This window comes from Eleutherodactylus coqui, chromosome 3 (genome assembly GCF_035609145.1).
Source record: "Eleutherodactylus coqui strain aEleCoq1 chromosome 3, aEleCoq1.hap1, whole genome shotgun sequence".
Classification (NCBI taxonomy): Eukaryota; Metazoa; Chordata; class Amphibia; order Anura; family Eleutherodactylidae; genus Eleutherodactylus; species Eleutherodactylus coqui.
Window position 1 is genome coordinate 257219734 of NC_089839.1, and position 14761 is coordinate 257234494.

The window sequence follows — 14761 nt, forward strand, 5'->3', positions numbered from 1 at the left end:
AAAACTTACTGATTTCCTGCAATGCAACTCAAATGAAGGCTCCACAGGGAAACATGGGCTACAAAACATTGCAAATTGCGGCAATATTCAGCCAGCCGTGACTTTTATTCGTAGTCCAAAATAGAAAACAAAAGGCCTTTTTTTATAAATAGCATCTGGTAAGAAGATTGATTTCCATGTGCTGCCTTATCTCCTTGCTTTGTTTTCTCTTGCAATGTTGCATGCTACAAAATATCACTAATGTGAAGTAACCCATAGGAAAGCATGGGCTTCACATACATGTGACTTGTGGCACCGTCGTATTGCGAGAGAATCGCACAATTTTGCAGCCCGCGTGAAAGCAGACTTACTTTGAGCACCTTCAGGGACCAATTTGTGGTCAGAATGGGCAAAAAAGGTACTATGTAAATAAGGAAGATGAAACAATACCTCTGCAGTGCCACAGGCCATGCTGAGGCCTCAGTGGTGGTGGTAGGTTCAGCAACCTTCTCCAATAGACCGAGATTAAAGGGACTGGCCACTTTATAGAAAGGCATTACCAAAAAGAACATAAACTTCTGTTGTGTCACAGACAACTCTAACTGCCCTTCTAGCTTATAGCAGCGCTTTGATTGAAGGAGAGAGTCATTCTCCAGGTATCATATTTACTAGAGATGAGTGAACCTACTCGTTTCGAGTAATTACTCGATCGAGCACCGCGATTTTCGAGTACTTCCGTACTCGGGTAAAAAGATTCGGGGGGCGCCGGGGGGAGGCGTGGCGGAGCGGGGGGTAGCAGCGGGGAACAGGGGGGAGCCCTCTCTCTCTCCCTCTCCCCCTCACTCCCCGCTGCAACCCCCCCCCCCACTCACCCACGGCTCCCCCCGAATCTTTTCGCCCGAGTATGGAAGTACTCGAAAATCACGGCGCTCGGGCGAAAAAGGGGCGTGGCCGAGTAGGTTCGCTCATCTCTAATACTTACCTAGATGACCGCTTTCTCTGCTGCTCCTGGTTGCAACACCTGCGCAGATCTGATGGAGAGGAGGGAGGGGAAATGCAGACAGAGCCAATATGTAGAGAACACACAGCAGGCCGTATTTATAGTTTTATTTTATTTTTATTGTATTAAAATAAATGATTGCATTAGACTCTGTACAAATAAAATCATGGCATTAGACTGGACAGGGCCCCATTAGACGGTGCAGGGCCCCATTAGACGGTGCAGGGCCCCATTCACACTGCAGCTAAAGCAGAGAAGATTTTAACGGAATAGAAATTAAACAGGTTCACTTTTTGCAACTATTATGGATTTCTTCCTCTAGGATTAATGAGAAAATACCAGAATGGTTTGTGTACATTACTTTTAGTACAATTAGGCCCCATGTCCACGGCCAAGGCGGAATATTGCTAGCGATATACTACCACGGGGAAGAATAGATAGGCTCACTGCAGAGAATCGCAGCATGTCGCGATTTAAATTCCGCGAGTGGAGAATCGCTAGGATTCTCCGCTCGTGGATGTCGGCGCTGCGCTTTCCATAGCAACCCTATGAAAAGCTTTACAGAGCGTGATTCGCGGGCGATCATCGCCCATGGACAGGCAGCCTTAGTGATGTGAATAAGGCCTTGGGCTCTACTGACATCTACGTTTATGGTTTCCATTCTTCTATTCCATCATAGAAACAGAAAAATGGAGACACTTATTTACTTTCCCATGGATTACAACTGGAGGGGGGAGGGGAGGGGGGTTTAGAGCTCTCATGTTTGTCTCCCTTCTGTCAAGTTCCTGTTTCTTTTCATGGAGACAATAGATGGCAGTGCTAGATTTTCTGTCCAAAAAATACACAACTAGAAACCTGACAGAAAGTTTCCTTCCGTTTTTGTTTTCTTTTTTATTACATTGTATCTATTTGACTAAAAAAAAAAAAAAATGGATGGCAAACTGATAGAAGCAGAGGGTAATATTGTTTCTGGTGTTGGATGGGCCAATCTAACTGATTCATAAATAAAACGGAACCTTTCCATTTGTTTCAGAATCTGTTTATGGGATGCATTAAAACAGAAACCAAATCGCAGATGTGAACAGAACCTAACCTGAGGCTAAAGATCATCAAAATGTTGCTGTACAATTAATAAAAGCTATATATGGTAGAAAATGTATGCAGGAGGCGGTCTCGCTGTACTGGTTGGCCTCTTCTTATAAACACCCCATTACATGACGATTCAGCAGTAGAGATGAGCGAGCGTACTCGGCCACGCCCCTTTTTCGCCCGAGCGCCGCGATTTTCGAGTACTTCCGTACTCGGGCGAAAAGATTCGGGGGGCGCTGTGGGTGAGTGGGGGGTTGCAGCGGGGAATGGGAGGAGAGGGAGAGAGAGAGGGCTCCCCCCTGTTCCCCGCTGCTACCCCCCGCTCCACCACGCCTCCCCCTGCCCTCCGGCGCCCCCTGAATCTTTTCACCCGAGTACTGAAGTACTCGAAAATCGCAGTGCTCGATCGAGTAATTACTCGAAACGAGTAGGTTCGCTCATCTCTATTCAGCAGCAATCACAATTTCATCCATGGACTTTATCTGGTTTAGATCTCCTGGCCAGGGTACTCAGCGGAGCGAACTGCAGTGTAATACTCGATACGTAGGCCATTATATGCATCTATCTCTATTGCTTTTATTTGAAAAATTAATAAACGGATTAAACATAAAGGCTGCAGATTCTAGTTCTAGGGTCTTCAATTGTTCCAATTCTTCAGGATCTTCTCAGCAGCGTCTATTGTTTCGTCTCGCTGTAAGGAAGCAAAAATAAATGTTAGTGTAAAATGTAATTGTTAATGGAGTAAGTAATGTTCAAATCAAAATCTTTTTTTTTTTTTTTTTTTTTGCAGTGGAGTCTAACCAGCAACTTACTGCACACTGATGAGGGGCAACCCCCCCCCCCAAACAGTCATTGCTATAAGGCTTGTTATATGGTCTGATACGGACTTGCAGGAATGCTGCCTTCTAATATAGACATTGTACACTGACTAAGCTCCTGCCATACACACTAAATGTGTGCACAGGCACCCAATGTGTATCATAAGAATGTCCCTTTATACGGGTGAAAAGAAAAATAGATCCCGCGCCGTAGAAGAAACTAATATTTTTTATTAGTAAAACAACGCGTTTCGACACTAAAGTGTCTTTATCAAGTTTATATAGACAATAGTGTGCATACAGACTTCTATACTGTGGTTACTCTCATTGTGGGATGCTCAACCTGTTCTCCTGGGGGGGGGGGGGGTTTCTAGGGGGAGGTGATTTGTTAGTCACCTGACAATCTACGGAGCTCTCATGTGTTCCATGGTTTTTTTCAATTAATTTTATTGTTCTGTTATGTTAAGTGTTTTCGTCCGCTTATTTCATCTGATTGATGGTTTGGTTTATTGTATTTCTATATCAAATGAATTGATAGCTTTTTATTTTATCATAACATAAAAAATCTAGTTGTTTCAATAAAATATTATTTGTGCCTTATACATTTTATATAAAATGGTTTCTATAATACTAGAAGAATATGTATATAATAATTATGTATATAATAAATTGCTATTTTGATTTAAAAAAATATATATATTATATATGTCTCTATTTTTTATATATATATATTTATTTATTTATTTCAGTATTCTTTAAAATTTCTCTAGCACTTCGTTTAGGCTATTTGGCATTAGGGTGTTAAGGCGATAAATCCAGAACATTTCTTTTCGTCTTAATTTCATTATTGAATTTTGTTTTATGGTTTCAAGGGGAATTAATTTTAGATTTTTACTGTCTTTATTGTGTTTTTCATTAAAATGTTTTGATATGCTATGTTTTTCATACCCTCTTTTTATGTTGTATCGGTGCTGGTTAATTCTGATGTTTAAACTATTAGATGTTCTGCCTATGTATCTAAGCAAGTCCACTTTCAATTAAACTTAAAGGGGTTGTCCCGCGCCGAAACGTTTTTTTTTTTTTTTCAATAGCCCCCCCCCCGTTCGGCGCGAGACAAACCCGATGCATGTGTTGAAAAAAAAAAACGGATAGTACTTACCCGAATCCCCGCGCTCCGGTGACTTCTTACTTACCTTGCGAAGATGGCCGCCGGGATCTTCACCCTCGATGGACCGCAGGTCTTCTGTGCGGTCCATTGCCGATTCCAGCCTCCTGATTGGCTGGAATCGGCACACGTGACGGGGCGGAGCTACGAGGAGCAGCTCTCCAGCACGAGCAGCCCCATTCAACACGGAGAAGACCGGACTGCGCAAGCGCGTCTAATCGGGCGATTAGACGCTGAAATTAGACGGCACCATGGAGACGAGGACGCTAGCAACGGAACAGGTAAGTGAATAACTTCTGTATGGCTCATAATTAATGCACAATGTACATTACAAAGTGCATTAATATGGCCATACAGAAGTGTATACCCCAACTTTGTTTCGCGGGACAACCCCTTTAAGAGCATTTTTAATTGCATGAGAGGCGCATTTTAAACTATACTTTCTATAAGAATGTCCCTTTAGTATACACGAGTATACTTTATTTTTCACAACATATAGGATAGTTTTGCTGTATAAAGGAGCAACAGCTTCCAAGTGTATAGATATTTAGCTGCATCCTGTTGTACAGAGTTTCCTCAAATTACAATAATTTGTTCCCTATTAAGTTAAAGGCCGTCTGTCAGCACTTATGAGCCCCATTAACTAAACTTCTGGCCTCACAGAAGCGGACCTGCTGAGTCTGGGGATGTGAGTATTAGGGTGCTTTCAGACACACTGGAACATTTTGCAAAATGCAGCGGAATATCCCACAGCAAAATCCACAAATCTAACAAAAATTTAAAAAAAAAAAATCACTAAAAATTCAAAAAGTAAATCCACGTAAAAATTCATGTTAGATACTCGGATTTCCGGAATGAAGTTTTCCACTGCAGGTAGCGAATACTTGTGCGTGCGCAGAGGGAGAGGACTACTTCTCTCAATCTATGTGCCATGTAGTTCACGAGATTCTCTGCAGAGCATAGCGAGTGAACAGCGGGGAAGACAAGTATAATACTTACATCCTGAACTCCACGTTGCAGCTCCTATGAGCCCATAAGTTTAGTTTATTGCACCCAAAAGGAGCTAAAAGACTTCCTTTACAAAATATCATAAAGGGCCTGAACACATTTTTTTTTTATGTTCAGCATATTCCCCGGGAAAAGCTCCAGACATACATGTAAGGCCTCATGCACATAGGCGGATTTGAATTGCGGAATCTGCAATCGGCACCCACGCAGAAGTTGCGCAGTCAAACCGCCCATAGGAAATCATGGAGCGTCGGCACCTCCATACACACATGCGGATTTGTTTTGTGTATCTTTTGTACAGAAAAGAAATCGCAGCATGCTTCATTTTACCGCGGATTCCACGCGGATGGGCTTCATTGATCTCTATGGAAGCGAGCGATCTGTAATGCATCCGCAATTCAATTGCGGATTTGTAGGCAGATACCTCTCTGGTTGCTTCTTGGAGACCAAGCAGGGAGGTGGAGGGGGAAGGCAGTCACTTTGGGCTCGCAATTTTTTTCAGCACGGATGATCCGCAGTGCATCCACATACATGCGCGCGGAAAAATTACATCCACGATCACCGCCAAGCGTTTAAAAATCATTTCCGCACACACTCGCAGGGTCTTCCGCTGCGGAATCCACGTGTGCCGTGTGCATGAGGTCTTAAACAGAGGCTGTGACAGATGCCCAACGGCAACTTTCGACACCCAAAGGCTGTAACAACATCCATTTAACACATACATTGTGAAAGCCTCATGACAAGGGATATAAGCATAGAGGGTGCAAAGAGTGTGGTGACACCCAAGACCCTTCAACTTTAGAGGGCCCATATGAGTAGACCAGTACTATAAAGTGAAGCATGATAGTTGGAGGACCCTGTAACAGATCTTGCATTGGGGCCCAGCAACTTCAAATTTCATCTCTATTCGTAACATATATGTTTAGTAGATGCATGTAAAGGATGCCATTCAGTAACATCTATCACCTAACGGCTCCAGTGTTTAAAAAAAAAAAAAAGCCACATGGTACTCATTTTTTTCTTCATTGGACTGTGTAATGCCACTTTTTTTTCCTTTACAGTATACTACCATATACCAGCTGAATGGGGATGGAAATCAGACTCTTTTGGCCTCTGCTACCATTAGACTGTAGGGGTTAACAACTACCGAGACCACAGCACTGGATCCCGGTGGCCATGGAGGGGTATGTATCTTTCAGTTTGTTGGCGAGGTTGTCTGGTAATCGGACATCCCCTTTAAGAAATGGACCTCTATGGACATGCTTTGTGTGTATGTTGGGAGTTTTTCTCCATTTCCCGCCCCACTGCCAATGCTCATATGACTGCAACAGCGAACGATTGGCTACCGCTGTCACATATCTACGTGTCATCACTGGAGCAGAAGAACAGATTGGCAGGGGAACAAGGGAGGCATAGACGGAGGGGTGGCAGGGGGGGAACAGTAAGGTGAGCATTATTCCTTTTGTTCTTTTAGACCTTTGTAAGCGGTTTACAGTTTTCTGGGTTGAGTGTTAATATACTGCATGACAATTTGTACGCGAATGTTTCAGTGGAGTCGATTAACATTCAATGTGAATATAGTGGTAGATCACGTTTCACGCTGACCTCACATGGAAAACAATATTCCAATCTCATCAATAGGGGTACAGATGGAGGTTCATATCCTGAAGTCTGAAGATCTGAAAAAACTAATATACTTATCGACTTACCTTGATAAAACAAAACCGTATATAGGTTTCAAATTGTTTTCTAGCTTCTGGCCCACAAAATGCTGTTACTGGGATAGCAGCAAGTTTCTATAACAGATTGCAGAGAGATTACTGTAAAGGTTTTACTCTTAAAGTTACCGTAGTTACGTATACACTTGCTACACTATTTTCAGATAAAGAATTTAGTGAAAATATAAAGCAAACGGCAAATGCCACACAAAATTGAAAATTTCGACTTAAGGGGGTTGTTCAGTTGTAAACTACTGATATCCTCAGGATAGGCCATCAATAGTAAATCGGAGGGGCTCTACCTTCTAGGATCTCTGCCAATCAGCTTATTACGTCCAACCAGGATCTGTCACCTGCAGATTTCCCACAATTGCAAACAAATAGTGATAAAACAAAACAGAACAAAAATAAGCAAAACTCTGTCCAGATATAACTAAAACAGGGGGGGAGGAACCTGCCTAAAAAAAGGGTGATCGCCCCATTAAGGACGGCCCTCACTGCTGGCCTCGGACCCTACTTGACCCTACGCAGGGAAAGGGGAATACTACAAGAAACCAAAAATAAGATAGCAAACATGCGCAATACTTAGTTCTGAGATGCACAGGTAATTGAGAGGTCCAGGACCAAGCTCTGGCGACTATCCCAGCCAAAGAGACTGCAAAATCAACAGCAACTCAACTCAGTATCAGGCCAAGCAAAATAGCCCTGATATTTACCCACATGTGCGACTAAGGACGTCACACCTAATACCACACCCACCTGACCTAGAAGATGTAGAAACATCTCTAAAACCAGCAATAGACTATTAGCAAGGCAGCAATGGAGCTTTACAGCCTACCGGAACCTCATTCATACATGTACATACGACTGTCATAGAGCTACATAAGAGCCTACTCATGCTATTTTACTTACCTTTGTTTTTATCATCCACTTTATAAATCTGTAATCGTAAGCTTCATCGTTCTTAAAATCAGAAAGGTCCACACCTTCAACAGATCAGGAAATAAGAAATGAGCTCAGTGTATTTATTAACTACCAATTCACTACAGATCTCCCTCACCCCAACTCCCATGATCACAACCATAATGTCTTCACCCTGCAATTACTGACCAATGATACTTGGAAAAAAGTAACAAAAGACCCACTGGAAGAAACCTACAGTGATAGATTATGTTAGGCGGTGTTCACACGCTGGAGACAGAGACGACTTCCGAAACAAGTTTGTAAAATCCAGCACCAACTTGATGAAGAACAAAACTTCACTTTATTATGGCATCTTTAAAAACTGTTCTGACTGGCACCAATACCCTCCTAGTTTCCAGCGTGACCCCTCTTAATCGTGGCAGACATACAAGCGAGAACACCACAATATTAAAAGCAAATAAAGACCAATTAAAAAAGCCGCACACCCAAGGTCACATGTTCTACTTGAATGTTTATATATGTGTATAATATAAACCAATTCATGTGTATCATACAGAATGCAAGTTAAAAATGACATTATGCACATTTATTGAAGCTAAAACCCAGCGGGTATCTTGTATTTAAGGGTAATATCCAATACGCCTCCTGGAGGAGGGGCTACTGTATGTTTTGTTCTATAAGACACATTGAATGATAAGACACACCCTCGTTTTAGAGACAGAAAATAGGGGGAAAATATGTTGAACCCACCCAGGGATAGTGCAGGGGATAGTACTGGGCGACGGAGCAGAAGGCGCAGCAGAGGTCTGAAACACTAGAGTTCCGTGTCACAGCGGCACTTGTATACGGCAGGGGGAAGGGAAAAATCTGATTGGTGGAAGGGGGGAGCAGCAGCAGTTCCCACTGGCGCTTACCACCAATCAGCGGTACGTACGGGTGATAGTTAAAAGGAGAGAGAACTGCTCACTTAAGTGATCGCGAGTTTCTTTTCCCGATTGCTCGCACAATCGCGCAAACAAATAGCAAATGCGCTCTATAAGACGCACTGACCCTCCCCTTAAGGAGCAAAAAATACGGTACTTCTACTATCACCTCTTCTTGTGGGCCGGTTAACTCTTTCAATCCCATAGTACCCTATGTATATATTTACAAAGTCTTTGGCATCTCTATATATATTTCTTTCCATCAGCAGGGTTATTAATGTCCTCAGGATCTTCGGATATCCTGCACCTATGTAGTACAACCTACTTCACCTTGCATGTCATGCACTCAATAATATGCACCATATATTCCACATTTGCGTTTTGTATGAAAGCTTTGTGTTTACATGTAGCTTATTGACGGCGGATCTTTTCAGCTGCAGAAAACCTGCACTGAATAAGCTTTGTGTGAATAAATCTCAACATCGCAGAAGAATTTGGGAGTACAAGTTTATAACCACCCATGACACTTTCAACACAGGCCTAAATTCTTCAAGAGGCTTCATGCCTGACTGGCGATTAAGAGAAATCTATAGCACAGATAACACTCTGGCCTGGTGACCCCCTAACACCAATTTAGGAACCATAAAACTTTCACATCCCTGATCAATGGGCTAAGTATTTACTCCTCTGCTCATCTTGTTCTGGTATTGTTTTAAGTGCAAATTAATCACACCATGTCTGTGCCTTGTAATGTATAGATATGTATGTGTCTTCGGACCTTTTCTATTATGCCTGAGGAAGGTTCGAAAGCTCGCTATAACATTATGTATTTTTGTTAGCCATTAAAAGGTATCATATCTACAAGATTATTTGGTTTCTCGTGCCAAGAACAATTACTTAACATCTATTTGAACCACGTTTCGTATTTGCTTTCTATTTCAACTAAGGCCGGTCTCACCATTGGATAGGAATTGCAGATTCCGCAAGAGAGTTTGATGCGTGGTAACAAGCGGATCAATCATATGCATTGGATTACGCAGTTCCACTCCCTTTAGTGAGTGGGAGTTACCAAACCCGCTCGTGGAAAATAGAACAATGCATGTTCTATTTTACTGCGGAAGCTCGCAACAGAGCCCATTGTTCTATATGGTCATGGATATACCCGCAGCCCATATTCTGGCCTAAGTAGATTGGATTTTGAAACTGTTAAATAAACTAAAATCCTCCCCCTTTTAGCTACTGCACAATAAGCTTCAGCCAATATCTTAGCCAAGATAGGATATTGGAATAATAAAAAGGTATATTCTAAAGAGTTATGGAAATAAAAAAGTAATTCCTCCTCCAGGAGGCGTAATGGATATTAATCTTGAACACAAGATGGGGATTGATTCCCGTCAGAACTGTTTTTAAAGATGCCATAATAAAGTTACGTTTTTTTTTTTATTCATCAAGTTGGAGCTGGATTTTGCAATTTTTTTGGAGGTCTCCTCTCCTAGCCGTCCACTAGAGCTTCCGGGCATCCAGCTGGAACACATTGGGAATTTATCCGGGACTGGATGAGCTGACTTACTGCTATTTGTATTTACTTTGTGTTCACAAATAGCTTATTTAATGCAAATTTCCTGCAGCTGAAAAGATCCTCTGTAAATAAGCTATGTGTAAACACATCCTGAAAGGGGTACTTTCATCTCAGCTTCGCATAGCCAAGAAAGGAAACCACTGCCACAGCACATAGTCACCCACAGTGCACTACGTCGTTTCCGTAACTCCTCGACTCTTTCTGACAAGTGTTCGGTATACAGCTTCCGGGTTTTCCCATTTCGGCCATGGAAAGCAGAGATGGGAATATCCCTGTAACATACACTAGAAATGAGGTGTAGTGTTTAGTATATTGGATGCACCAATATGTATCACATAGATGTCCATTAGATGGCAGCAGATAATGCTACGTTTTTATGCAATGTTCAACTCAGTCCCACCCGATTCCACTAGTTAACCTGGAGGAACAAAAAATATAGCGCATCCGAGTAGAATGAAGAACTATTCTGATTGTTTTGTGGCCGAGGCCTACAAGCTTACGAAGTAGAAAAAAATGGTGAACACACACTTAAAAGATCAAAGTACAAAGGCTGTGATGATTTACTCCAGATGCAAGCAGAAGTTGCAAAGTTTTTGACGTAGCCCTTTTTCAAGCTTGCGGAGGAGCACGGGGAAAATCGACCAAAGGTCACCCGAAAAGGGCTTCACCTAAAACATTGCAAAATTCTGCTTGTATCTGGAACAAATAGTAACTACAACTACATCTTGATCTTGTAATATGCGCTCGACAATTTTCGTATGTTGTCTGATCAGGAGTCATTGACAGTGGGGGCTCGGGTGGCAGCAGTACGCTCTTCAACCAGAAGGGTTAGTGCTAGTACTTGGTCGTTCTGTATTCTTCCGTCACAGACATACAGGCCAATCTAGGAATTCACAGAGTGAGACAGCACAGCACAAATCTGCTCCTTATGTACATACCGTTCTCCGTGTGCAAGCCTACACTGACAATCTCTGGATTACTTTAGGTTGTTGAAAATTGGGTCACCTGGATGTGCACCACGCTTCATACCATGAGGATACAAGAGTGACAAGCACTCAATTGATACAAGCTAATGCAAGATGCTTATATGATAGTGCCCTTTCTATGAACAAGACAGAATACTGTTTTATGTCGGTCTGCAGGGCCATCTGCTGTGCGGCGAAAGTCCTATTCAATAGGATAAGACACAAAACTCTCTATAACTGTTTGCTTTGGAACAGCCCTATCCAACCTTCCGTCTCTGCCTGGGAACAATTCCCTTTATGCAATGAATGCAAAAGATGAATGCAGGAAAGCAAGCTGGTAGGCCGTGCTCACTAAGGATATGTTCACACCTGGCGGATTTGCTATGTGTTTTTTTTTTTTTTAAAGAATCGGTCAGAAAGCCAATTTTGATGCTCCGATATCTATGACACATATGCCAAAGATGCACCGCAGATGTGCACTAGGATTAGACCCGCTGCCATCAGTGGGGCTATTTCTCGCATTTTGCACTTAGAATCCGAGGCGAATACATAACTTATGTTGCATACTTTTTTTTCCCCCTTCTTTCTTTACATATCATGGATGGAAATTTGTATAGAAAATTTCCAATGCACAGAAATGGGGCTGTAGTAACCCCATTCACTTACATTGGAAGCGGTTTGCCAGAATTGATGTGGAATTTGATGCTGAATCGGCACCAAAATCTGGAACGTGTAACTATAGCTAACCCTGTCATTTGTAGGCGAGTGAAAGGATTGCAAACTTGGTGACCACGGAGCATGGGTCACCACAGAGTAACCAGATCAATTGGTCCTCAAGAGAAAAGAACAAAAAAAAGGAAAGGGAGAAGGTCAATTCTACAAGTTTTGACATATTAAAAAGGTTGTCTCACTATTACAACCCTGGTTCATATGTCCTGTGGACATCCCAGGAGGCAGTTCCCTACTTGGGACCCACCTTTTTATATCAGAACGGATGGCTGCTTTGGATGGCCATTCATTTTAAGGGCCAGGGTGTAATGTTAGGTTTCCCCTGGCTGTACCCCTGATAACAGCTAAACGCCAGGGGTGAGAGAAGCTGAACCCATGAGGATACGCCAGTTGCTGCACTAGCTTCTATTAACCCCTTAAGGACCAAGCTGTTTGGTACCTTAAGGACCAGACACTTTTTAGGGATTTTACCCATGTGGTGGTCTTACTGCCCTATTTTTTTTCCTTTAGCTACCAAAATTATTTTTGCTGTATTTTTTTCTGTGACATATAGGGCAATTTTTTATATATTTTCTTCACTGAATTTTTTTCCCAATTTTTTAGTTTTATTGGGGGCACCAAGCTAAAAAGAAAAAAAAGATTAACATTCATTTATTAATTTTTTTTAATTAGTATATTTAGGCTAACATAGTATGGGAATGGGTTCATTTTGTCGTAGATGTTTTCATATATAATATGTATGGTTTTGTATTACAGGAAGAATATGGTGATGGTTTTTGTTTGTGTTGGCTTTGGGTCATTCTCTTTTTTATGCATATATATTTTTATTTAATTCTGTAATTTTATTTTACTTATTTTTGGAACTATTGTTTTTACCATTATGACGTCATATAAGACCTCTGGAGTCATTCAAATTTTTTTTTTAATTTCACACTTTTCCACTGTAGCTGATGCATCCATAGGATGCCCCAGTTACAGGAAAAACCATCCCCCTGTAGTGATATTAGTCACTGGCAGAGCTGATCAGGGACTGCTAGGACACTGCAGCTCTGCTGTAACAGGGGATCCCGGCGGTCACGTGATCAGTGGGTCGCTTAGTGGAAGTTGTACTTTCACTTTCACATTGAGTGCTGTGTACCCAGGAAAGGAGAAGGCAGAAGTGGTTAAAAACTGCTTCTCCCCTGGGGTACTCAGCTGTGACTAACAGCTGACAACTCGACCTGCTTGATTGCAGGAACATAGGCTTTAATCCCGCGCCGTACATCTGCTATTGGCGGGCATTAAAGCCCAGGACCAAGCGCCATATATTTACTGCGCTTGGTCCTTAAAAGGGTTAAAAAGTTGTTGTCCTCGTGATGAATCTTTAAGTAGGGGGTTAAAAAAATAAAATAAAATTTGTACTGCGTATGTCTGATGGCTCGCTGTGCGAACCATCTGCAGTACAGAAAAGAAGAAGAAAATGACAGGTACGTCTGGCGGATACCGGCCGAGCACAGGGTTGGATTGCGCTACGGGCTCACGTATGCGGAATCCGACTCGGTCATGTGCAGTTGGCCTAAGCGATAATGTTTGCACAGTGCTGTGGACTATGCTGGTGCTATAAAAATATTAACAGCTTCTCACGTAAATCCCCATTTCACGGCAGCAACACCTGAGCGTCAGCGGTGTGGACGCCATGCGACTGCTCAGGTGGCTTTACTTTGGTTTGCATTTGCACTCTTGTGAAGTAATGACTATTTTATATGTATTGGAAAACACTTGTTACCTAGTACAGAAACATCAGCAACCATGAAATATCCTCCTTGTGGTATGACCGGCTTCAGCCCAGCTTCCTGAAGTAGACGAGCCACGCGGTCACGTTTCACTTCCAGTTCCCGAGGTAGTTCATTGAAGTAACATTCCGCCTCATCCATCCTTTTCAAGTCCTTGAACAGAGCGTGGGCCAAGGCTTCCTGCAAGTGACACAAAGTTCTTGAGGGACAGGCGAGACCGTGCAGCAGGTCTCTAGGCTAAAAATCCCTTGCAAAGTAACAATGAGTGCACAGTAGGGGAACATACACAAAAAATCATTGCGAGGGTCTGTGTGTGTATAATGAAACTTGCTGTAAAAGTAGAACACATCCTCTGTGATCTCAGCTAGAAGTATCATTATGTAAAAGTGACCAATATATGGCATATACACTGGATATACAGTAAAACTAATCATTCAATTGCAAAACTTTTTAAGTTGGCAATTCAATGGCAAGCAAAATTCAGTTGACTTATCGCCTGTAACCGTGGTCACTGCAGCTCCTTTTATAATAGCAGGTTAGGTGAAGTCAGTTACAACAGCGACTGAGTACTAAATGTTAAATCACGTCACTGCCAGCAGACGTATAGCAATCTGCCTGTCTGTATTCTGCTGGGAAGTGGTGTTTGTACCTACCTTTGTAGATCTTTGTATTAGTATATACGTAAATACTAGTAATAATTAGGAAATTATAGTACCAGTGTTTCTGGTTGTGTTATGTGCCACACAGCTCTGCTACATGCACGTCACACACACAGCACTGTTACATACATTGTTCATCCCATCCAACAGGGATCAGAAGCAGCACACTGTTGGAGATGAAGGACCTGTGATCACATCACTGTCATGCTCCGCCCCTGATCACATGACGGTGATGACATTAAAAAGGCCCTGTATCCTTGTGCAGGTTGCAGGCGAACTACAAACTCAGTTGCTATGGAATACTAACGAACACCCAGCCGGACAGCAGCCGTGTGCGTACAGGACCTGTGATGATGTCACCATCATATGATCAGGGGCAGAGCATGTAACTCCCTCACTGGGGATGAAGGACCTTTGACGACATCACTGTCAT

The 14761-nt window shown here is 42.4% G+C and overlaps 1 protein-coding gene across 7 annotated transcripts in view; it reads right to left on the reverse strand.

Annotated features, from left to right (window-relative positions):
• Nucleotides 1-1071: 1071 nt before the first annotated feature.
• Nucleotides 1072-14761, reverse strand: part of KYAT3 (kynurenine aminotransferase 3) — a 67801-nt gene continuing 54111 nt past the window's right edge. For all 7 annotated transcript variants that reach the window (XM_066597327.1, XM_066597328.1, XM_066597325.1 and 4 more), the window contains 4 exons: nucleotides 13663-13849; nucleotides 7690-7763; nucleotides 6769-6855; nucleotides 1072-2759 (listed from right to left, as the gene is read on the reverse strand). In XM_066597327.1, the coding sequence (XP_066453424.1) occupies nucleotides 2706-2759; nucleotides 6769-6855; nucleotides 7690-7763; nucleotides 13663-13849 (402 nt within the window). In that variant the 3' untranslated portion in view covers nucleotides 1072-2705. The remainder of the gene's footprint in view (nucleotides 2760-6768; nucleotides 6856-7689; nucleotides 7764-13662; nucleotides 13850-14761) is intronic.